The sequence below is a fragment of the Bos indicus genome, chromosome 2 (genome assembly GCF_029378745.1).
Source record: "Bos indicus isolate NIAB-ARS_2022 breed Sahiwal x Tharparkar chromosome 2, NIAB-ARS_B.indTharparkar_mat_pri_1.0, whole genome shotgun sequence".
In the NCBI taxonomy this organism is placed as follows: Eukaryota; Metazoa; Chordata; class Mammalia; order Artiodactyla; family Bovidae; genus Bos; species Bos indicus.
Window position 1 is genome coordinate 115,970,846 of NC_091761.1, and position 23,697 is coordinate 115,994,542.

The window sequence follows — 23,697 nt, forward strand, 5'->3', positions numbered from 1 at the left end:
GGTCTCACCTTTGCTGTATTTCCACTGCTTGTGTTAGCTTTATCACGGGAAGCTATGATCGGACATGCAAGCTCTGGGACACTGCCTCTGGAGAGGAGCTTCACACCCTGGAGGGTCACAGGAATGTGGTGTATGCCATAGCGTTCAACAACCCTTATGGGTAAGAAGACATCCACTTGTCCAGTGATTCCTTATTAATCCACTGGTTCTTTTATTCACTGCTCCCTCCATCTAGTGGGGAAGGAAAAGAGGAAGATGAAGAACCAAAAGTTGTTGAGTGTCTGATGTATGCTATAGTATGTGCATGCTAAGTCACTTCAGTCATGTTCGATTCTATGTGACCCCACAGACTGCAGCCAGCCAGGCTCCTCCTTAAGTGGGATTCTCCAGCCAAGAATACTGGAGTGGGTTGCCATGCCCTCCTCCAGGGGATCTTCTCAACCCAGGGATCCAACCCATGTCTCTTATGTCTCTTGCATTGGCAAGCACGTTCTTTACCACTAGTGCCACCTGGGAAGCCCAACTCAGCCATAAAAAGAAATGAAATTGGGTCATTTGTAGTGATGTTGATGAATCGAGGTCTTCCCAAGTGGCGCTAGTGGTAAAGAACCCGCCTGTCAATGCAGGAGATGGAAAAGACGTGGGTTCGATCCCTGGGTCAGGAAAATCCCTGAGGATGAGCATGGCAACGCACTCCAGTGTTCTTAATTGGACAATCCCATGGACAGAGGAGCCTGGCGGGCTGTGGTCCACAGGTTCGAAAAGAGTCAGACACGACTGAAGAGAATTAGGATGTTTGCAGGTTCGGATGAACCTAGAGTTTGTCCTACAGAGTGAGGTAAATCAGAAAGAGAAAAACAAATATTGTATATTAAGGCATATATATGAAATCTAGAAAAATGGTATAAATGAATCTATTTGCAGGGCAGGAATAGAGAATGCAGACATATATGGACACTGAGGGAAGGAGAGGATGCGATGAATTGGGAGAGTAGCATTGACACACATATGTGTATGTGTGTATAAAATAGATAGCTAGTGTATAAAATAGATAACTAGTGTGCTGTATAGCACAGGGAGCTCAGCTCGGTGGCCTGTGGTGACCTAGAAGGGTGGGATGGGGCAGTGGGAGGGAGGCTCAAGAGGGAGGCAATATATGTATACATTTAGCTGATTCACTTCATTGTACAGCAGAAACTAATTCAACTTTGTAAAGCAATTATACTCCAACAATAAAATAAAAAAAAATAAATTTAAATATCTTCTTCAGTGTTCAAAGTAGCTTTGGGAGAGGTATTACTGGCCTCACATAACATAGATAAAATTCAGGCACCCCTCCCAGGATCACACAGTAGTACAGTGGTGAGCTCGAGTTCCTGCTGATGCAGGGCTGACTCTCTGCCCTTGGAAGTTCTCTGACTGGAAGATGAACCCTGACCGGAAGTTCCTGCTGATGTTCCTAGCAATGGACCACAAGAGGATAGCTGTACATGCATGACATGGTTTGCTTTGTGTAGCAGTTAACTTATAGTCTTATCAGGTATAAAACCATGTATAGTGACATGCTAAATAACAGTACAAAATGCAGCAGAACCATTTTTAAGCTAACTTCTAGTTAACCCGTTCAGTAGATCTTACCAAGGTCCTCTATCCTGAATGACACACTACTTATACCTATAGCTGTTTGAATGCCTGTAGCAACTAGTCTATCCACCAGTACACTTAACTTCTCTTTCCACTGGGGACGTTTTCAGCTTACCAAGAGTTAGTTGTATTTGTCCACAAACCTGCTTGTCGGGGGTTGTGCTTTCAATGTGTAATAATCTAACTTAATTAGATATTGCTTAAGCTAGTGAAATATGATGTGTGAAATTAAAGCTGTTATCTCCTATGAAAACACAGATAAGGTAAATATTTGAAAAAATTGTTACTAAATGAAGTTGTAGATGACACCGTAATAAAAATTAGAGAAGACATTGTAGAAAGGACCCTCTTTTCATTTAGTATTAGAGACCACAGAAAACCATGTCTGGGGACTGAGAACAGAGGAGAGAGCCAAGGCATTAGAGTTAGTCTGGATAATTATAAAGTCTGCAGCTGTACTGAGCACTTATAATTTTCTGTGGGGTATGTATTTTGGGCCATAGGACCCCTCACATTTTTGTTTTACAGAGGAAAAGACTGATGGACTTCAGTACATACAACTTAACATATGTATGTTTAAAAAATTAATACATAAAAGAAAAGTGATCACTGTGAGAAAATTTGTAACATATGCAACAAAGAGTTATTATGGAGAACATGTAAAGAACTCCTTTACAAATCAATAGAAACAACACATCGGAAAAATAGTCAAAAATATGAATAGACATACTTAACAACTAGGTAAATACGAATTTTAAAATTATTTTTATGTTTGGCCATCTGAATGGCAAAAATTAAGAGGTTAATAAATTACACGCCATATTGTTGAAGAGGAACTAAAGAGCCTCTTTGATGAGGGTGAAGGAGAAGAGTGAAAGAGCCAAGCTTAAAACTAAATATTAGAAAAACTAAGACCATGCCATCTGGCCCCATTACTTCATGGCAAATAGAAGGGGACAAAGTGGAAGTTGTAGCATATTTCCTCTTCTTGGACTCTAAAATCACTGCAGACAGTGACTGCAGCCATGAAATCAGAAGATGTTCGCTTCTTGGTGGGAAAGCAATGACAAACCTAGACAGTGTATTGAAAAGCAGAGACATTACTCTGCTGACAAAGGTCCATATAGTCAAGGCTATGGTCTTCCCAGGGGTCATATATGGCTGTGAGACCTGGACTGTAAAGGAGGCAGAACGCCAAAGAATTGATGCATTCAACCTGTGGTGCTGGAGAAGACTTCTGAAAGTCCCTTGGACAGCAAGGAGAGTAAACCAGTCAATTTTAAGGGAAATCAACCCAGAAAACTCGTTGGAAGGATTGATGCTGAAGCTGAAGCTCAAGTATTTTAATCATCTGATGTAAACAGCTGACTTGCTGAAAAAGCCCCTGAGGCTGGGAAAAATTGAGAGCCGAAGGAGAAGAGAGAATCAGAGGATGTCGTGGCTGGATGGCATCACCAATGAAATAGACATGAACTTGGGAAAACTTTGGGAGATGGTGTGGGACAGGGAGGCCAGGCGTGCTGCCATCCATGGGGGTCACAAAGAGTTGGCCACGACTAGGCAACTGAATAGCAACATTGTTGAGGATGGGGTAAAATGAACACTTTCCTACACTTTTGAACAGTGAGCTTGCAGTGCAAGTGATGGCCCAACTGTGTGAACTTTTGATGACTTGCTATTAGTACAAAAGACAGACAGGGTTCAGGGTAAAGGAAAAGATGTTAGTTTCCTGGTTGAGGGTTGAGCAGGCTAATTTACTCTTACTTGTTGGGTGTTGATCAGTAGCCCTGATCCACAATAGGTGTGTGAAGCTTCTTGCTTGAAAGGAACTGAAGTCTTTATTGTATTTCCTCTCCAAATCCTCTTTCTTCTTTAAAGACCTTACAATTGGAATAATACAGGTTTTACTTTTTCAAGGAGACACTTACTGTCTAACTTCTCAAAACCTTATCTAGCTACATGTTTAATTGGATTTATATCTTTCCATTTTCCTTCTTTTAAATTTGATATTACTATCTTCAGTATATCTAACAGAATTTTTCCATATTCCTACAACCATATTACACATTATTAATTTCCACTTATTAGTAATTTTCTAAACTAAATCCTTTACCATATTCATTAATGAAAAAATTATTGCAATCTTAAACACAATTTATATTTAAAATGTAAAATATTTAAAATTGAACACATAAAGAGATATTATTCAAAAATTAGAATATTATTTTGTTTTCCACTGCAACAGATACAGGATTGCTTATTATTTTAGCTTATTTAAAATTTTTATTTTACATTGGAGTATAGTTGATTTGCTGGATTGCTTATTATTTTAAAAGTGAAATAAAATTTTTTGTGGGGGTTGGGTGGAGAGGGGAACTTCCCATCCTCAGGACTCCTGAGGGAAAATAAATTACTGAGTAATAAATTACTTACTTATTTTTTAAAATTAATTTTTATTGAAGTATAAAAAGCAAAGTAGATTTCTAAATAGAGATCCATGTATTAATATCTTGTCTTAATTCAGTGTATCAAATACTGTGATTGACTTTGTTTTCAAATTCCATATGTATATTTTTTAAATCTTAGTGACAAAATTGCCACTGGGTCCTTTGATAAGACTTGTAAACTATGGAGTGTAGAAACTGGAAAATGTTACCATACCTTTAGGGGTCATACAGCAGAAATAGTGAGTATATTTATTTTATTATATTTTTATGTTGTCATTCCTTTTGTTTTTGCTTTGTTTTACTTTTTTGTTTTTATCTTTTTCAGTAGATCTTATTTTTTAGAGAAGTTGAGGTTGACAGAAAAATTGAGTGGAAAGTGCAAAAATTTCCCATATATTCCTCCACCTCTCCTCCAAAGCATGCCCACTGTCAGCATTCCCACCAGGGCAGCACATATATTGCAAGTGATGAGTTTACATTGGCACTTCACATAGTTGTTATTTCTTTTTAGGATTCCATTGCAAAAGTAGTTGTTATACCTTTATAACTAATTTAAAAATCTGTTATTTTAAATTTCTCTATATTATATATGATGGTGTTTATATCATTCACAAACTACTCTAGTTTTAATATCTTGCAGATACTGTCAAAGACTCATATCCTGCATTGACTAAAAATAATGAGATAAGTGTATGAGTACAATAGCCAATCTGATGTCTTTTTCATTGACTTGCCTTTAGAGAATTGACTTGATTGAGGATTGGCGAACTTCTTAAAATAGCTTTTAAACTAACTTTTTTATACCATGTAAAATATCTAAGCTGATTGTTTCCTGGATAAAATTAGAACTCAGATTTGCATAAGTGGTTTGATACTCTAAATTGCTTTCACTATTGGGAAGCCCTCATCCTTAATTAATTCTGTGTTAAATGTCTTACAACAATTAGTGAGATCATTTGCACCCTGTGGAACAACTGATAGCTTTGAAAGAGTTTGCTTATTTTAGGAGTAAAATTTATTTATATTCATTCTTCATATTTATTGTATTTTCATCCAACAAGAGCTATGTTCAAGGTACTTTGCTGGGGATGCTGCAGTGAAAAATTATACAGTTTTTTTTTAATGTGTATTGGCTTAGTTGTTCCTCGTAACAACCCTAAGGGGTAGCTATTTCTCCATTTTTCAGTTGAGGATGCTGAGGTATACAGAACTTAAGTAACTCGCACAAGGTCATAAGAAAGACACAATCCTCATTTTCATAGTGTGGCCGTGTTTCCACACTCCCTTGGAATTCTGAAGGTTTTCTTTTTTTTTATAGTTCCTAGGAAGACATTCATATTTTGGAATCAATGACATCAACCCAGTGAATATTTGCTAAGTATTGACTGTGTGAAGCCGTGGTCTATGTGTGGGGGGCCAAATTGTAGTTCTTGGCCCCCGAAGGTTTTGCAGTTTTCTAGAGGGAGTAGAGGTGTCCATGGTTAAGTTCAAAGATGTATTGTAGGTGGGCTAGAAGTTGGTGTGAAGTTCTCCACTGGTGAGAAGTGGAGTGAAGCTCCACTGGTGTGCCCCAGTGAGAGCACAGAGGGAACAGCCAAGCCTCCTTAGCCAGGAGACGTATTCAGGGAAGACTCTGCAGAGAAGTGGCAGGTGTGTTCTGGACAGAGTGAGCTGCACCAACAAATGCCCAGCGGAGGTGTGTAACCATGGTACGTGCTTGAGAACTCAGTAGGCTGACTGTTCAGAGCAGCACTCCCCCAGCTTCACTGCACAGAAAGTGCTTATATGGAGATACACACACTTGTAAGCACTGCCTGCCCATAGTCAGATGTGATGGGCAGGGATCCCAGGTGTTGCCCAAAGGTGTCAATGACTTGGCATATGTGTTGACCTGCAAAGTTAGATCCCAGTCTTTGTGTGATGGAAGTAGGGGAGGCAGGAGAGGCTACACTGCAGATTTATAGAGGGTCTTAAATGCTGTGCTAAGGAATTGGGACTTTATCCTGAAGATATTGCCATACTGTTGAGAGTTTTCACCTGAGAGGGGCATGGTCAGTTTTTGCATTTGGGGAAGATGGTTCTTTTGCCATTGTGAAGGAGACACGGGGGAAGGATAAAATGGGAAGTATGAGCCAGTGGGGATCTGGTAACTATGCAAAGAAAGATATCAAAGCCCTGTCATGAGGAGAATGTGAGAGAAGTCAAGGGGTGGGAGGGGTAGGGCTGGGTTACCAGGGAGATATGAGGCACGAAGGAAGAAAGTATTTAGGATGATTTCCTGATTTCAGACCTGGGCAACTGATAGTGTCATTCACCAAGTCTGTGCATAAGAGAGAAACAGGTTTCTTCATTTGATTTGCATGTCTTAGACAGGGTGATAAAAATCTCCCTGTGTGATGTCCAAAAAGAGGCATCCATTTGGCAGTTGGCTCTTTGGGGCTGAGCTGAGCAGTGAGGTCTGGGTAAAAGACATGGATGTGTGAGTCACTGGCATCTGGGTGGCAGTAGAAACCACCAAACAACTGTAAAGTTTCCAGTGGGAAAGGTAGACTATGAGGAGAAAACTGGCGGGATCCTGGAAAGATGGAGAAGAGAAACTTTAAAAAGATACAACAAAAGAGATAAGAAGTAAGAGGAAAAATGCAGAGCATTATCAAAATAGTCAAGAAGGAAGAAAACATCAGGAACCTCAAGGAGGTTAAGTGAGATGACCAAGACCAACCAAGCCTCTCAACTGGACATTTATCCAGAGTGGTCCCAGTAGAGAAGATGGAAAGCGAGTGCCGGTAGACAATTTTTCCAAGGAATTTGGTTGTAATGGGAAATAATGTTAGTTTAAAAAGGGACAGATATTGTCAAGGGAGAATTTGTTTTCATGTGGGAAGAACTCAAGCATGTTTATAGGCTATTGGGAAGGATCTAGTTTAGAGCGAAAGGAAAGTTGGTGAGATCATCTCCCCGTGGAGCGCAGGGAATGCATTTTCTTAAAATGGCAGCGATCTCTCTGAATCTGAGACTTGGGGAGAGGAAAGTGAGGGTCAGGGGAGGAAGTTCCCACCAGACAGGTAAGGTTTTTTCAGGGAAGTGTTAGGAGACAAAGTTATCTGATGAGCAGGAATAAAGATGGGAGTGTAGTCAAGAGTAGGGAATGGTAGAATGTACTGAGTCAGAGGCATGTTGGGCAAAGCAGGGAATGGTACTGAGGTCACATCTGAGGATGGAAGGCACGAATGAGCAACACTAGTTGTCTGCCATGCTGCTTTCTTAAACTACCTTGGTTGAGTGATGAGGTAGGGCTGGCAAATGAGTGGATAAATACAAGTAAATAAATCCCAGGCTAATACAAGTTGTTAGGAGATTTGTGAAGGGTGCAGGTGGAAGATGGGGGTAGGAGTTTTGGGCATGCTAGCAAGAGTGATTCTCCAGGTGTCAGTTGACTGGGGCATGATGGACCAGGAGAAAAGAGAGGGGTTTACATGAGATGGAAGTCATCCTGCAGCGGGTAAGGGGTCTGGGCTTGGTGAAGAAGACAAAAAGCAGAAGTACTAGGAAATTGTAACTAGAGATTGGTGTATCAGGAGTGAGTTTCCTAGAGGAGGTGATGCCAAGGTCAGGGTGTAGCCATGGGGGTGATTATAAAAGGAGTCCGGGATCATGGGTCCAGGGGTGTTGGATGAACGGCCCACAGGAAGGGTACTGGGGACTTGGAACTGAGACTGTAAGCCAATAACCAAAGTCTTAAGCAAGTGAGGGGTGTGATTGAGAGGAAGATGGGGGCCAGAGGGACTTCTCTGATGGCCCACTGCTCTTCCACTGGAGGTGGTATGGGTTCAGACCCTGGATGGGGAACTAAGATCCCACATGCCCCGAGGCCTGGCCAAAAGGTGAAAACAAATAAACAAAATGGAAGGGAGCCAGACAGCATGAATCTCAAAGGAATGGGCTTTGCTTTTGTTCTTGATCTTCTGTGGTCTAGAAGTGACTAAGGGGAATCAGTGCCCCTCCAAGCCTGAGCTGGGTGACGTGGAGAACAGTAGCCTCTGCTCAAGCAGAGAATGCTTCCGGGTCAACCTGCAGACCGATGGCTACTCATATCTGGTATTTTGCCTACTTATCTGTGCAAAGAATTAGGCTGAATTTGCTAAGGGAGTTGCAGTTTCAAGCTTCTGTATAATAGGATTAACAGTCTGAAACTCTTATCTTTCTAAAATCTCTCCCATTTCATGTAATTCAGGTATGTTTATCATTTAATCCTCAAAGCACATTGGTGGCTACTGGAAGCATGGACACGACTGCCAAGCTGTGGGACATTCAGAGTGGAGAGGAAGTTTTCACCTTAACAGTATGTTGCTAATGTTAATAACTTTAAAACCTTTACATTTTCATTAGCTGTTCCTTTGGATAAGATTTTTACCTGAGTTTTTTTTAAATTGGTACTTTTATTGCAAAATGAACTCTAAGTTAGAAGATGTTTTTGAGCAATTGGTTTTCAGACTGCAGTAAAAAAGTGTTTCAGTTCGTTTGCTAGCTATTCCCAAAGACTTAAATGGACACACTGGGCTTTGGGCTTTTTAAAAGCCCATAAAAAAGCCTGATGGGCTTTTTACTTCAACTAGCTTCAGTCTAAAAAAGGTAGTAGCTATTGCTTAAAACCTATGGTCATCTACCTGGTTAGAAGCAGAGGATGTGGAGGCTGGCACCTTTTGGAAGAGGCAGAACTTGAGGAACCTGCCAGAAAATGTCTTAAAAGAATGACTGTTAACTCCCTTCTTCTCTAACCTCCAGTCCCAGAAGCTTCCTGTGTCACAAAGAATGAAGTATAAGGGGCAAGCGGAAGGAGGTGACAAGGTCAAAGGGCACTGCCCAAAGAGTGGATGCTGATGTTGTATCTCGGTGGGGGTCCTGTCTGTCTCCACCACACGTCCATTCAGCACCATCTTTAACGCTACCCTCCACTTCTTCCTGCCCCAGCCAAACGAAAAAGGGTGATTCCCAGTGGCAATAGGTGGGAACAGTTGAATGGGAAATCACGTTATCCTATTCTTCTGAATTATAAATGGATTTAAAAAATAGAACCCATTTTATAGGTGAGCTTTTTCTCAGAAAGTTTAAAAAAGGACTAGAAAAAGAGAGGAAAAACAGTGCTTTTAACTGACAGCAAGAGTTTTTCTTTATTAAATGAATGTCTTGTTCTAGTTACATAAGCATATTTTTCACATCTTCACCTTCGTCAGTTTTGTGCATTGGGCTTCTTCACCACCTCTTCTTTCAGACAAATGCCTAAGAGCATTGGAAGGCATATGTCCTGCTCTGCACACTGTCTGACACCAGGGAATACATTTGTGTGCTCAGAATTTTAATGTTCAGCTCCATTTAATCTTTGTCATTTGGAATCAACCAGAAATTTTATTTGTAAATGAACTTTTTTATTATGAAAAAAGTAACTAAGTGAATTTACTGAAATCATTAAGCAAAATGAGGGCCACATCCAAGCAGGATCTACAGCAGAGGGGGGGCCCTTCTTCCCACTGTCTCATACAGTTTGATTCATCCACCCCAGAGGACATCCAGATGAAAGTCAGGCCAAAGGCTAGATATTTATTAATCTATTTCATGTTAATTCACTATAAGAATTTTAGTTTTTAAAACATTAGCTTTATTTCACAAGCTTTTTGTCTTTTGCCCATCACCTTTTATTAGCTCATAAAGCATACAGGGTGTTTTCCTGCTGGCTCAGATGGTAAAGAGTCTGCCTGCTATGCAAGAGACCTGGGTTCAATCTCTGGGTTGGGAAGATCCCCTGGAGAAGGGAAGTGCAACCCACTCCAGTATTTTTGCCTGGAAAATTCCATGGGCAGAGGAGCCTGGAGGACTACAGTCCATGGGGCTGCAAACAGTTGGAGATGACTGAGTAAGACTTAAAAAAAAAAATTAGCCCATTAAGCATACAGACCTTTTTAGCGTTTCCACAACAGTATGAATGAAGTCCTTTGATTTCCCAACACATATCTTCTTCTTTTTCTTTTTTTTGTAAAACAGCTTCAGTTCAGTTCAGTTCAGCTGCTCAGTCATGTCCAACTCCTTGTGACCCCATGGACTGCAGCACGCCAAGCCTCCCTGTCCATCACCAACTCCCGGAATTTACTCAAACTCACGTCCATCGAGTCGGTGATGCCATCCAATCATCTCATCCTCTGTCATCCCCTTCTCCTCCCGCCTGCAGTCTTTCAGGGTCTTTTCAAATGAATCAGCTTTTCGCATCAGGTGGCCAAAGTATTGGAGTTTCAGCTTCAGCTTCAGTCCTTCCAATGAATATTCAGGATTGATTTCCTTTAGGATGGACTGGTTGGATCTCCTCAATTTTTACTAAATTTGCAGAATTGCACAACCATCACCAAGACACTAGTGTTCGACCATTTCCATTACTCCCCACCCCCATCCCCCAAAATACCCTTGTGCCCTTGGTTTACAGTTTTTCTTTATTCCCACCCCCCAACTGCTAATCTCTCTTCTCCCTATAGAGCTTTGTCTCTCAATGGCAAGCCACTCCAGTACTCTTGCCTAGAAAATCCCATGGATGGAGGAGCCCGGTGGGCTACAGTCCATGGGGTCGCCACGGGTCGGTTGAGACTGAGCGACTTCACTTTCACTTTTCACTTGCACGCAAAGGAGAAGGAAATGGCAACCCACTCCAGTGTTCTTGCCTGGAGAATCCCAGGGACGGCAGAGCCTGGGGGGCTGCTGTCTATGGGGTTGCAGAGAGTCGGACATGACTGAAGCGACTTAGCAGCAGCAGCAGCAGTGCTTTCTTTTGGACTGTTATGTGATACATGGGTAGAAATTGTTTCATCTATAGATATGCATGTGGATATGTGCTCTTTTCCTAGGGACACTCAGCTGAAATCATCTCCTTGTCCTTTAACACGTCAGGAAACAGGATCATCACGGGCTCTTTCGATCACACAGTTACAGTGTGGGAGGCTGATACTGGAAGGTATCCTTGATTTTTAAGAATTTCTTTAAAACCTGGATCAGAAGATTAAGAAAACACTTGCTATTGATCAGCTTAATATTAAACCTATTAACTGTGCCTTGGATTTCATAGGAATAGGGCAAATTGGAAGCAAATCAGTTCATTCTTTAATGATATTTCTTTTTTATTTTAATTTATTTTTAATTGGAGTAAAATTGTCTTACAATATTGTGTTGGCTTCTGCCTTACAACAACATGAATCAGCCATAAGGCTTCCCTGGTGTCTCAGATGGTAAGGAATCTATTGGCAGTGCAGGAGACCTGGGTTCTGTCCCTGGGTTGGCAAGATCCTCTGGAAAAGGGAATGGCAACCCACTCCAGTATTCTTGCCTGGAGAATTCCATGGACAGAGGAGCCTGGCAGGCTAAAATCCATGGGGTCGCAAAGAGTCAGATCTGATGGAGCAGCTAACACTTTCACTTTCATGCATGTATCTCCTTCCTCTTGAGACTCCCTCCCAACCCCCAGCCCATCCCACTCCTCTAGGTCATCACTGAGGACTGAATTGAGCCCCGTGTGTTAAATCAGCAACTTCCTACTGGCTATCTATTTTGCATATGGTAATGTATACGTTTCAATGCTACTCTCTCAATTCGTCCCTCTCTCTCCTTCCTCCTGCTGTGTCCAAAATCTTTTCATTATGTCTGCGTCTCTATTCCTGCCCTTCAAATAGATTCATTGGTACCATTTTCTAGATTCCACATATACGTATTAATATATAAAATTTGTTTTTCTCTTTCTGATTTACTTGTTACATATGCTTCCTCAGAATTCTGAGCAAATAATGGCAAACAGCAACATAAAGGAGAATGTTAGCAATAGCCTGGTTATATAGCTATTATTTATTCTATGTATTGTGTAATCAAATTTCAATGGCTTGTCTTTAGGGTCAGCATGGAAATCATGAATAAATAACATCACGGCTAATGATGCAAATTTAATTTAGTCCAAGAACTTCAGTTTTCTCCGTAATTATTTTTGGTTCTAGTTGCTAAGAAGTTAACTAAATTAGCTTATTTGTGTTGTAAAACTCCACTCAGTTTTCAGGGATCCCAATTAAGATGCATGCATTGAGAAGGAAGGGTTCTTAGACAACTGATGGATAGTTTCTGAACTACAGAGGGGTCCACCCATCTGGTGTACAATTAGTTCCAGGATTCAGATTATCCATGCCTTTCTGAAGCATTGTCTTAAGTAATGTTGTTATTTTGGGTTGTTTAAATTTTCATTATGTGCTTATGTGAGTCGCTCAGTTGTGTCTGACTCTTTGTGACCCCATGGACTGTAGCCCACCAGGCTCCTCTGTCCATGGGGATTCTCCAGACAAGAACATTGGAGTGGATTGCTATGCCCTTCTCCAGGGGATCTTCCCAACCTAGGGATCGAACCCAGGTCTCCTGCATTGTGGGCAGATTCTTTACCATTTGAGTTAGCCAGGAAGCCTACTTGAGTTTCCCAGGAAACCTACTTAAGCCTAAAATTTTAAGTATGTTTTTGTTGAGATGAAATTAAGAGGCTAGTTGACTCTTTTTGAGCTACAGTTAAGCCATCACAGATATTTTGTGAAAACTGAAATTCACCTTGTACACTGATGGCTTGACATCTTTCTTTGTCCACATATCCTGAATGAATGCATCTTTCACCAGTCTGAACTGTTTCTGTTTTGTAGGAAGGTGTATACCTTAATTGGACATTGTGCTGAGATCAGCAGCGCCGTGTTCAACTGGGATTGCTCTCTGATATTAACTGGCTCTATGGACAAAACCTGCAAGGTAAGCTCGAGAAATACCTTTGCTTTATAACTCTTGTGTCTGGGCTCTGTACTGTGTCAAGTATTCATTGCAGCATTAACACATTTTAAAGGTGCTAGAAAATTAAGATATTAATTTATCCAAAAATTGGTAATTTTAAGTTTCAAATTGATGATCCTACAAGTTTGAAGGATTTATGATGTAAAATAGCTTTGATGATTCAAAGGTATTAAAAGATCTTTTTTATCAGAGAACATTTGCTTTATAGTATTGTGTTAGTTTCTGCTATACAGCCAAGTGAATCACCCACACATATACACGTATCCCTTCTTTTTTGGATTTCCTTCCCATTCAGGTCACCACAGAGCACTGAGTAGAGTTCCTTGTGCTAAAATATCTTTTTTTATGAAGGCACATTATCTTTGTTTAATGTCTCTCTATTCCTTTATTAAACTTCCATTAGCATAAACTTCAAGAAGTCTCAACATGACATCTCCCTGCCTTTGTGTTTCTGTTCCTAAGAGCTTATGCTCTAGAATTATTATTAGATATATAGATTGTATATTAAATGTATTATAATCTGAGTGTACTTTTTATTTCCTAGCATTGTAGTTTTAGATCAAGCTTTTTATTACTTGATGACCTTCATATGAAAAGAGGTTGCTTCTACTCCATCAGTGAAGCACGCACTTTGAGATTTTTTTTCCTAAAATAGTGACAGATTTGTATTCTGAAGTCTGTCTTTGATCTTCTCTGTGTCAAAAGCTTGCCTTGTTAGATGGTTGGTTGCAGTCTCTGGTTGTAAATCAAAAGAAAATGAACAAAAAGTGAAAATTATACACATGATTTTGGTACAGTTTATTTAATCAGCTGTAAACATGTCATAAAGACTACTGGCCATCTTTGTGTGTTAGAGAGGAAGTCATAGTCTGCATCATTTTTTTTTTTTTAATTGTAGCTATGGGATGCTGTAAATGGAAAATGCGTGGCAACACTAACAGGCCATGATGATGAAATACTAGACAGCTGTTTTGATTACACCGGAAAGCTTATTGCAACTGCCTCAGCCGATGGTAGGTAATCTGCCTGTACATTTAATTTATGGAAGGATTTATGTTTTGTTTAATAAACATAGGTGAGTCTGCATCATAAGTCATCTCCCTGATGACCAGCTATGATAGAAACGACATGTGCCTCATCTCTATGATGCCCACGCATGTCACTACACTGTGTCTGGATCATATTCTTGATATTGCATGCAATGCTGTAGAAGGTTTGTATACCTCCTTGACACCACATATGATGTTAAACTATATCTCTATCATCTTCTTGATAACTATATATACACATGTACTATATATACTAGTACACCTCGGGTCATCTCCCTGATGACCATGCATTATACTACCCTATGTTGTTCTCATCAGCTTGACTGCTATCAATGGTGATATAATAAATCTGCATTTTCTCCTTTATGATCACATTTGCTACTCTACCAGAGAAGGCAGTGGCACCCCACTCCAGTACTCTTGCCTGGAAAATCCCATGGGTGGAAGAGCCTGGAAGGCTGCAGTCCATGGGGTCGCTGAGGGTTGGACACTACTGAGCGACTTCACTTTCATGCATCGGAGAAGGAAATGGCAACCCACTTCACTGTTCTTGCCTGGAGAATCCCAGGGACGGGGGAGCCTGGTGGGCTGCCGTCTCTGGGGTCGCACAGAGTCAGACACGACTCAAGTGACTTAGTGGTAGCGGTGCTGCTCTACCATGTCTAGCAAATCTTCATGATGAACATATATAATTCTGTGCTACCCCTCATCTTCTTGAGTACCACTTATGAGTCTACGCTATGCCCATGTCATCTTACTGATAACCACAGTCAGATGCTCTACTGTCTAATCATCTAGACAGCATGTATAGTTTTATTCTTTGTCTGCACCATTTTCTTGACAATAACAAATGAAGTTATGCTATATCTACATCCTTTTAAAATAATTATGTATGTTGTTATTGTCGGGCCTTCCCTGTTGTCTCAGTGGTAAAGAACCCACCTGCCAATGCAGGAGATGCGGGTTTGATCCCTGGACCAGGAAGATCCTCTAGAGAAGGAAATGGCAACCTACTCCGGTATCTTGCCTGGGAAATCCTGTGGGCAGAGGAGCCAGGTGGGCTACAGTCCAAGGGGTCACAAAAGTGTTGGATAATAACGAAGTTATGCTATAGCTACGTTCTTTAAAATTATGTATGCCACTATGCTGCCGGTTATCTCACTGATGACACTAGATTGTGCAGTAAGATGTTTGTGTTGTCACCTGGACAACCATACATGATGCAGTGCTGTGTGCAAAGTCTGTTTAGCAAGCACACGTGATGCTATATTATCTCTTTGAGAACTATATCTCTTTGATAATTCCACATGATGAATGTCTGTGTGCATGTACTCAAAAGCTCAGTGTGATGCTTTACCTTGTTTTATCATTTCCTTCACAATCATGTGGAGTGCCGCCCTATTTCGCATCATCTCCTAGACAACTGTGTGTGATGATTCAGTTTGCTTCATATCCATGGAGGCCATGTATGGTGCTGCAACATACCTGTGTCATCTATTGATAACCACATATGTTGCTACGCTGTATATGTGTTATCTCCCGACAGGCCACAGATGACTATGTCTCCACTATCTGCTTGATGGCTTGTGTGATGCTACCCTATGTCTTTTCATCATCTTGAGAAGCACACATCATGCTATACTAAAGCTGTGTTAGCTCTATGGTTGCTACACACACAATGCACACCGTGTCTGCATCCACATTCTGACTGCCATGTATGACCCCACATTACACTTGAATCGTCTTATTGATGGTCATGGATCATGCTACGCTATGTCTGTCTCATCTCTTGATTCTAAACTGTATCCTTGTGATCTTCTTGTCAGTAACCTATGACACTATGCTGTGTCTCGGTCATCTCCCTGACGGACATGTGCGATGCTACACTCTATCTGCATCATCCTTCTGATCACATTTGACCCTAAACTATGTCTGTGCCATGTCCCTCATGATGCCATCATGCTTGATGCCCTCCTATGTCTACATCCTCTCTGTGATAACCACAGGTGACTCTGAATCTGTCACCTGCTGTGAGTGCATGTCCTGCTACTCTATGACTGTGTCATTGCCCTGACAATGTGAGCAAGCTTTCACTCTAAGTCACCTCTGATAGTCATGTATAATGCTACTGCTGCTGCTGCTGCTAAGTCGCTTCAGTCGTGTCCGACTCTGTGCAACCCCACAGACGGCAGCCCACCAGGCCCCACCGTCCCTGGGATTCTCTAGGTAAGAATACTGGAGTGGGTTGCCATTTCCTCCTCCAATGCATGAAAGTGAAAAATGAAACTGAAGTCGCCCAGTTGTGTCCAACTCTTAGTGACCCCATGGACTGAAGCCTACCAGGCTCCCCCGCCCCTGGGATTTTCCAGGCAAGAGTACTGGAGTGGGGTGCCATTGCCTTCTCTGGTATGATGCTACACATATGTTTAATTCCCTTACTGAACATATGTGACTACATCATGCTTGTATAAATCCTTAATAGCTTTTTAAGAAATTCTGGCAAAAATCAAATGCTGTTTCTAGGCTGTTTCTGTTCACCTCTTTGCCTATATTTGCTCCTTGTGACTAGCATACTTTTAAGTAGCTACTTTGTGTTATAATCAGTTGTAGAATTTTGCCTGTGATTCCTTTTTATTACAGTCTTTATTACTGTCTCACTCTTCAAAATTATATTTGCAAACTGTTCTCTTACTCATTAGGACTTTTCAAAGGTGATCCTTTGATCATACACACATGTTTTTTTTTGCATCCTGAAATACAAACACCCTGAATCTGGAGAATTTTATTTTTTAAACTAACTACTTATTTTCTCATCTTCTCACAGATCTTGGCTTTTAAAAATCATCCCTTAAAAATAATGAATCTGCCCTTTTCATTTTAAATATCATTCTCATTTATACAAAAGAATCTGTTTATTAAATATACATGGAGTGTCTACTTTGTGCCAGGAATTCTTTAGGAACACAGGATATATCGATGGAAAAAAGAGATGGGCATCTCTTCCCTCCTAGAGCTATGTTTCAAAGGGGGAGACCACAAACAATATCATACACGTGTCTTATATAGAATATTAGATTATATAGAATGTCAGGAGTTGTCAGTGGTATAGGGGAAGAAACAAGCAGGGACAAGTGATCAGGACACTGAGGGATGGACGTGAATAAAATATAAGCTCAATTCTTTTAGTTTTGTCCTTTCTATCATCTGCTGTTTTCTCTAGCAGTGATTCTGTTCTTTCCTTTCTTCAATAGCACATTACTTTCAAAAAACATCTTTCTCTTTTGGTTTGTGTTGTAAACCTCTTTTCATTCTGTCCCTCCTAAGAAGCCTTGATGTTTAGAGCCATTTTTTATTTACCTTTGGTCTTTGCTCCTCATTCGCATCTTAAAATTTGATCTCATTCAAAAGAGTTAGTTGCCTGTGCGGCTACAAGCTGTTTCTTTATATTTATTGCCTCTTTCACCTTCACTGGAGTTACTCTCAAGGCTGAATTTCTTTGATGTCTTATTCATAGTTGTATCTTATAAAAAATTGCAATTTCAGGCTATATTATTTTTGTGTTTTCTGAAACTTAAAAATACTTTTGCAAAATTTGATGTATTAGTCTATACTGCATATTTTTGTCTTATTCACAAACTCTTAAAACAAGTAGATCGCTTTCCTTTAAAGCTTTTGAAGTATCCAATGAAGTAGCACTATTATATTTTCATCATATTAATTCTACTATAGCAATTTTTGTCTACTTCCTCTTGAAGTTGTCAGAGAGGAAAGTTAAAAATTAAGATATTTTGCTTCTCTCTAAATGGAAATTAAGTAACCAAAATTCCCTGTTTTTGCAAATTTTACCTTGATTTTATACTTTGTGTTGAGACAGCATCCTTCACCTGGCCAGATAAATTTTAATTTTTTTATGGCAACAATTTTATTACTTCTGTTTTTTCTCCTTCTATGCTTATGTAATGACTCTATTCCTTAATTCTAAGGAAATGTTATATCTATCCATCCATTCATCCATTTGTCTACCTATCCTTCATCCATCTACCCATCCATCCATCCATCCATCCATCTACACATCCATCCATCCATCCATCAATCCATCCATCCTACATCTATTTATTGAGTGTTTAATACGAGTTTGGCATTTCTAGGCACTGGATATACAGCAGGGAACAAATCATTCTATTTGCCTTTTCTATTGAAAAGGTTTTCCTAGCACCTATTCTTCATTCTTTGTAAGTAGTGGCTGCTGACCCCTCTCAGAAGGCCTCTTGTGTCTTCTGTAACCTTAGACTCATATTTGGTGTCTGATATAAGTCTTGCTGTTTATTTCTGTAGGTAATCAGAATCATCAAAACTTGTTGTGAGTCCCCATTTCTTCTCCTTAAAATTTGATTCTTTTTGATTTCCTGTCTCTGCACCTCCATCTATCTTGGAACCTAGTGTCTCTTCTAATAAGCTGGGGCTAGAGAGATGCTTCTTTCCCCTGTTCTTCTCCTGTAGTGGGATCAGCTTGCATTTATAGTATTAAGTGTCTGGCTCTCACCACAGGCAAGAAGACAAACTTAGCACAGAGCTTACATGTCAGAGGGATAGATATTTGGAAAATTCAAGTCATGTGGTCCAAAGTCCTGCATTTCTGATGAATTTATATATATCTCCACTCCTTTCAAAAAGGAACAGCAAGAATTTTCAGTGCGGCCACAAGAGAATGTGTTACCAAATTGGAAGGCCATGAAGGAGAAATTTCAAAGGTGAGTTGCTTTTCTCGTTTGGAGCAATTTATTTATTTTCAAAAATAAGCATCAAGCTTAATACAAATCGGTCTATTGTTACTGATAGTATCAAGGTTTTGCCCAGTTATCTCATTCTTTGTAGAAATCAGTTACCTGAAGAGTAAGTTTTCAAATGTGTCCTCAAACTCAGTGTAATAAAATGATTTCTAAAACCTTTTACAAAGTATAAAACAGCATTCTCCTCAGCCATGAAAAAAGTTTCAGTTAACAAAGGATACTCATTAAAGCTATTCAGAAGCTAGTGAAGTGCTTTTCCTGGTTCTAGTAAACACACCCCTTTTATATTATGCAAAAGAACAGGCTGCACAGCAAATTTCAAGTGTCCTATAGAACACATGCCATTGAGGAAGTATTTCCTAAAAGTATTTACCACTTAAAAATGTTAAAAATGAAAAAAAAAAAAAGTTAAAAATGACCTATCTTGAAACTTGAAAGCTGTAGTTTAGGATTTCATATGAACTCCTCCCAAAAGCTTATCCATGCAGTATGGCCATCCAGTCAGTGATCTGAGGTTTAGAGATGTCCTCAGAAAATTGTAGAGAAGGCTGGGACCGGTGACTCTCACCCCCAGCTCAGCCCAATTCCTTGGTCTCGTGCCTAAGATGAGATTTTTCATTCTTTTTAATCAGCTCAGTGGATTCAGGTCTCTGCAGGCTCCCCTGCTATTGGTGGCCCTTGCCCTCCTGCCCATCAGGGTTGGTCTCTTAGACATTGCAGAGCACATCCTCTGCATTAGGCTGGGAGGCCCGGGAGATTGGTAGTACGAGGGCTGAGGGATGTGGCCATGGGAAACAGGCCACAAAGAGAGACTGAGCTATGTTTCCGAGTGTCTGGCGTGGCACACTCAACAAACGCACATGTTTTTGTGTGTGTATGAGTAGAAAGAGTTCTCAGACTCTACATTATTGCATTTTATGCTTGTTAACTGATATATTATCTATTGAATTGCCATCCAGTAATGGCATTTCTATGGGGTGCCAAGCTAAAGCATTCTTTCATTCATTTTGAGAGCTCCCACTATGCTAGGTAGCATGCTGGGCCCTGGTGACACTGTGATGAAAAAAGCCATAACCTGGGGGCTTGCCCTCATCAAACCAATAGTCACAGAGGAAGTGACCCACATCACCATCTTCTGATGATTTAGGAAAGGTTATAAACACGACCTCCAGAGGAGCTGAGGACTGGCAGTTTTCTCTGCTGCTCACATACCATGTGACAATGCCTGGCCCGTTGGGGCTCTCAAGCCCACATAGATGGAAACTGCTGCACTTTAAGTAGCAACACAGAAAGTCCTCTCCTGTGGACCCTGACATTCTGTGCCACAGATTGAAGGACCATCTCTACACTCGTGATGACAGAAAGTTAGTCTGTAGAGGTGACACCGAGGTTTGGGCGTGAAGATGCCTGACTTGTGTTCTCATCCACACTGGGGCTCTGCCTCTTGGTTTGAGTGGAGAGGTTGGTGTCACCAGCCTTTGCTCCTGAAATGAAAAGAAGCTGGGTGGGGAACACTCCAAGTATAAGGGAGCTGTGGTCTTTATCCTTAGACTTGTGTGTGAGGGGTAGGCAATCAGACACCATTGTCTAGATTTTAATTTTCATGTATTAGTCTCTGCAGTCTTTTTCCCACCCTGAAAGAACTGTTCTAGGTAAGAATAAGTACCAGGCTGGGAAGGTGAACAGGTAACTTAGTGATGTCTGCTTTTTATTGAAGAAAAATATACTGGGAATCAAATTACACCAACCTGTGATTGCTTCCCCTCAACCCCTTGCTTGCCTGTAGATTTCTTTCAACCCCCAAGGCAACCGCCTTCTCACTGGCAGCTCTGACAAAACAGCTAGAATCTGGGATGCTCAGACTGGTCAGTGCCTCCAGGTTCTTGAGGGACACACGGATGAGATCTTCTCCTGTGCTTTCAACTATAAAGGCGACATAATCATTACAGGTAGGGGAGAAATAGACCTCATCAACTCAGCTTTCCTTTCAATTGGCTGTTAGAGTTTCTGAGCTGAATACCAAAAGGAGCCCACTCCTATTCCCACCCTTCTTCCAGGGTCCCTAGCTCACCTGGGGCCATTATTTAGGTTTAGCTGCTTTGCAGGACCACAGGAATAGGCTCTGCCTGTGACTATAAGGCTTTGTGAATCCTGAATTTCAATTGCCCCAGACAGGGTAAGAATTTAGTAACCTGCCTTACTGTTGACTACATATCCCCAGGCATCATCCATCCAGTGGTTAATATTCAGTTGATGGCAGTAAGTCTTAGTAACTAAAACAAGTCAGGACCTGAGTTCTCCAGAGTGGGATTTACAGCCCATTAGAGATTTATTCTTTGGGCAAAACTGTTTTCTCCTTGGATGTCCCCTTGTAACCCATTAATATGTGGGGCAAAGAGCACATATTGAACATTTTTCCAACCATGAACAATTTATTGTGAGTGAATTATATCAGCAATGTTTCATAAGAACTGGATTAAGAGTAGGTTAGTTGAGATTGTAGAAAAGGGAGAACATGCCAAGAATATGGCGTAACGTGAGTAGGTGCCTCTGGAGGAAACCCTGGCAAGGAGCAGGGTGCTAATGATAGTGTGGGGTGGGGATACCCACAGGGGAATGAATCTGATTAACTCTCAATGATTCTCATTGTGTTGAGAAAATTTTTAAATTGCTTAACTGGTCTAAGGAGTTTAATGTCTCATATGCAAACTTGGCTGCATACGTTGGCTGATTTTCTTTATTTTAATCAGACAACTTCAAAGGTGCTGAGAATAATCTCTGCCTTTGCCCTAAAATTCCAGTCCTTTCTACTAAATTATGGATGATTTCTAAAATTACAGATTACTTTCTTCGGGCCTATGGTTCGTAAGTGTTACTATAATGTTGGTATTCCTAAGACAATACCATAGTAAATAGCATCAAATCCTTTCTCCTGATGATGGAGGATGTGAGTGGTTGTGGCAGAGGACACTGAAGTTGGGGCTGCTTTGTCAGAGGACCAACCTTTCCTAGTCTACCCTGTTTGTGTTAAGCCGGGCCAGCCCTGCAATACCTCTTTCCTCATCCACAGGAGGCCCTGGATTTAGGGAAGGAATATTAGTAGTTTGTGCCTTGTTTTAATGCTGGCCTTCAAAAGCCTGAGCTCTTTTAAGATATTATTAGTTTATTTAGTATTTCCCAAAGCAAACTCCCAGAGATAGTGAAGGAAAAGGAAGCCTGGCATGCTATAGTCAATGGAGTTGCAAAGAGTCAGATATGACTTAGTGACTGAACAATACCAAAAATAAATAAATAAAAGCACCAATATGCTAAATATTGGTCCGCTCGATGACAGCGTTTATGAGAATGGGAAGTGACATGTCTTCCTTGCCATCAGCAGAGCGCTTTGTTTGAATATGAATCTGCCCTGTTCTCCTGGTGGACCCTGGTGTGGTTAACTGCATGCATTTTCAGTGGACTGCCTGAGGGTTTAGAATCACAAAATGGAAGCAAACTGTCCAAAGTGGTCAGGACACTTTCAAAAAGATGAGATACCTTTGGGTACAATGTACAGTCTGCACAGGCTTTTACAGCCCCCACACTGCTAGTATTGATGATACATGCCTGGCACCTGAGGTGGAAAAAATCAGCAGAGCCCAGCAGTGCTTCATACTGGGGCTGCCATTCCCAGGGCCCAAATGTGGATGGGGTCCCTCGGGAGGAGTGTATCAAGGCTGCTTTGGAAGAGTGTCTATCGCTGTCATGGGGAGCGCAGGAGCTTCACATTTTGACTGACGAGAAAAATCCACTGTGATTTTGAAACAGTCCAAAATGGAATGTGCTGCTTCTTCATAAACTGATCACTCAAACCTGGAGATGTTCAAAGTCATCATATTTGCCACTTGGTGGCGATGCGTGAAGCAGGACGGGGATAAGCAGAGGGGTGGGTGATGTGGTTGCATTCTCAGGTCCTCTGTAATCCTAAAATGCCATGAATCTTACATAGGGGAGTAGACTGTGAATTTGCCCAATTTATGACCAATGGGCAAGAGAAACAAACAGATCCCCTCTCCCCAAACACCTGAATTGCTAACGGGCTCTGCAGCTGGACACCCGGGAGCTAGCACATTGAGCACATTGATCATCCACAATGACACAGAAAATGTCAACCTGTAAACACAGAGAGAGTTAAACGAGTAAAACAAAGAAAAATAACTTTGTGAAATTTGCTTTATTAGGCAGCAAGGATAATACCTGTAGGATATGGCGGTGATTGAAGAGAATCAGTCAGCAAAGAAACTTGCCAACCATGGTGATCAAAGCTGGAGTGTCACACACAGCCAGCAAGCTATTTTGATATTTCAAATGTTTTCTCTTTGTCCACAAATCAACCATGTGTATACTGTCCTTAGTTTCACAGATATGACCATTAAAGTTGATGAAGTTATATCATTCCTTGATGTCTGATGGAGATGATAGGAGTGAGCATACTGCTTGGCAAATTGGTTATTTTTATTTTCTTTTATTTCTTGATAGCATCACCATACTGATAAATGAAACCAGAATGGTTTAACAATGTGTCTCCTACATTCTACTTTGCAGCCTATTACAATTTCTGTTGAATAAAGTTTCTGGAGAAAATTTCTGTGAATTTGCATGTCTGTATGATGTATGCTTTCTTTCTTATGATGAGAACTTCAATGATGTACTCTTTCAGCAGCTTTCAATATGCATTACAGATTTATTAACTATAGGAACCAAGATGTACATGACACCCCCATGACTTACTTATTTTATAACTGGAATTTTGTACCTTTTAATCCCCTTCATCCATTTTTGCCTCAGTTCTCTGTATAAGTTCAGTGTTTTTTTTTGTTTTGTTTTAAATTCCACATATAAGTAAGATCACATGACATTTATCTGTCAGACTTATTTCATTTTAGT

General features: G+C 40.6%; 1 protein-coding gene across 2 annotated transcripts in view; it reads left to right on the plus strand.

Annotated features, from left to right (window-relative positions):
- Positions 1–23,404, plus strand: part of DAW1 (dynein assembly factor with WD repeats 1) — a 35,560-nt gene extending 12,156 nt beyond the window's left edge. For both annotated transcript variants that reach the window (XM_019978037.2, XM_019978043.2), the window contains 9 exons: positions 38–160; positions 4,231–4,330; positions 8,326–8,433; positions 10,979–11,085; positions 12,794–12,896; positions 13,834–13,948; positions 18,659–18,735; positions 20,561–20,723; positions 22,992–23,404. In XM_019978037.2, the coding sequence (XP_019833596.2) occupies positions 38–160; positions 4,231–4,330; positions 8,326–8,433; positions 10,979–11,085; positions 12,794–12,896; positions 13,834–13,948; positions 18,659–18,735; positions 20,561–20,723; positions 22,992–23,026 (931 nt within the window). In that variant the 3' untranslated portion in view covers positions 23,027–23,404. The remainder of the gene's footprint in view (positions 1–37; positions 161–4,230; positions 4,331–8,325; positions 8,434–10,978; positions 11,086–12,793; positions 12,897–13,833; positions 13,949–18,658; positions 18,736–20,560; positions 20,724–22,991) is intronic.
- The last annotated feature ends 293 nt before the right edge of the window (positions 23,405–23,697 follow it).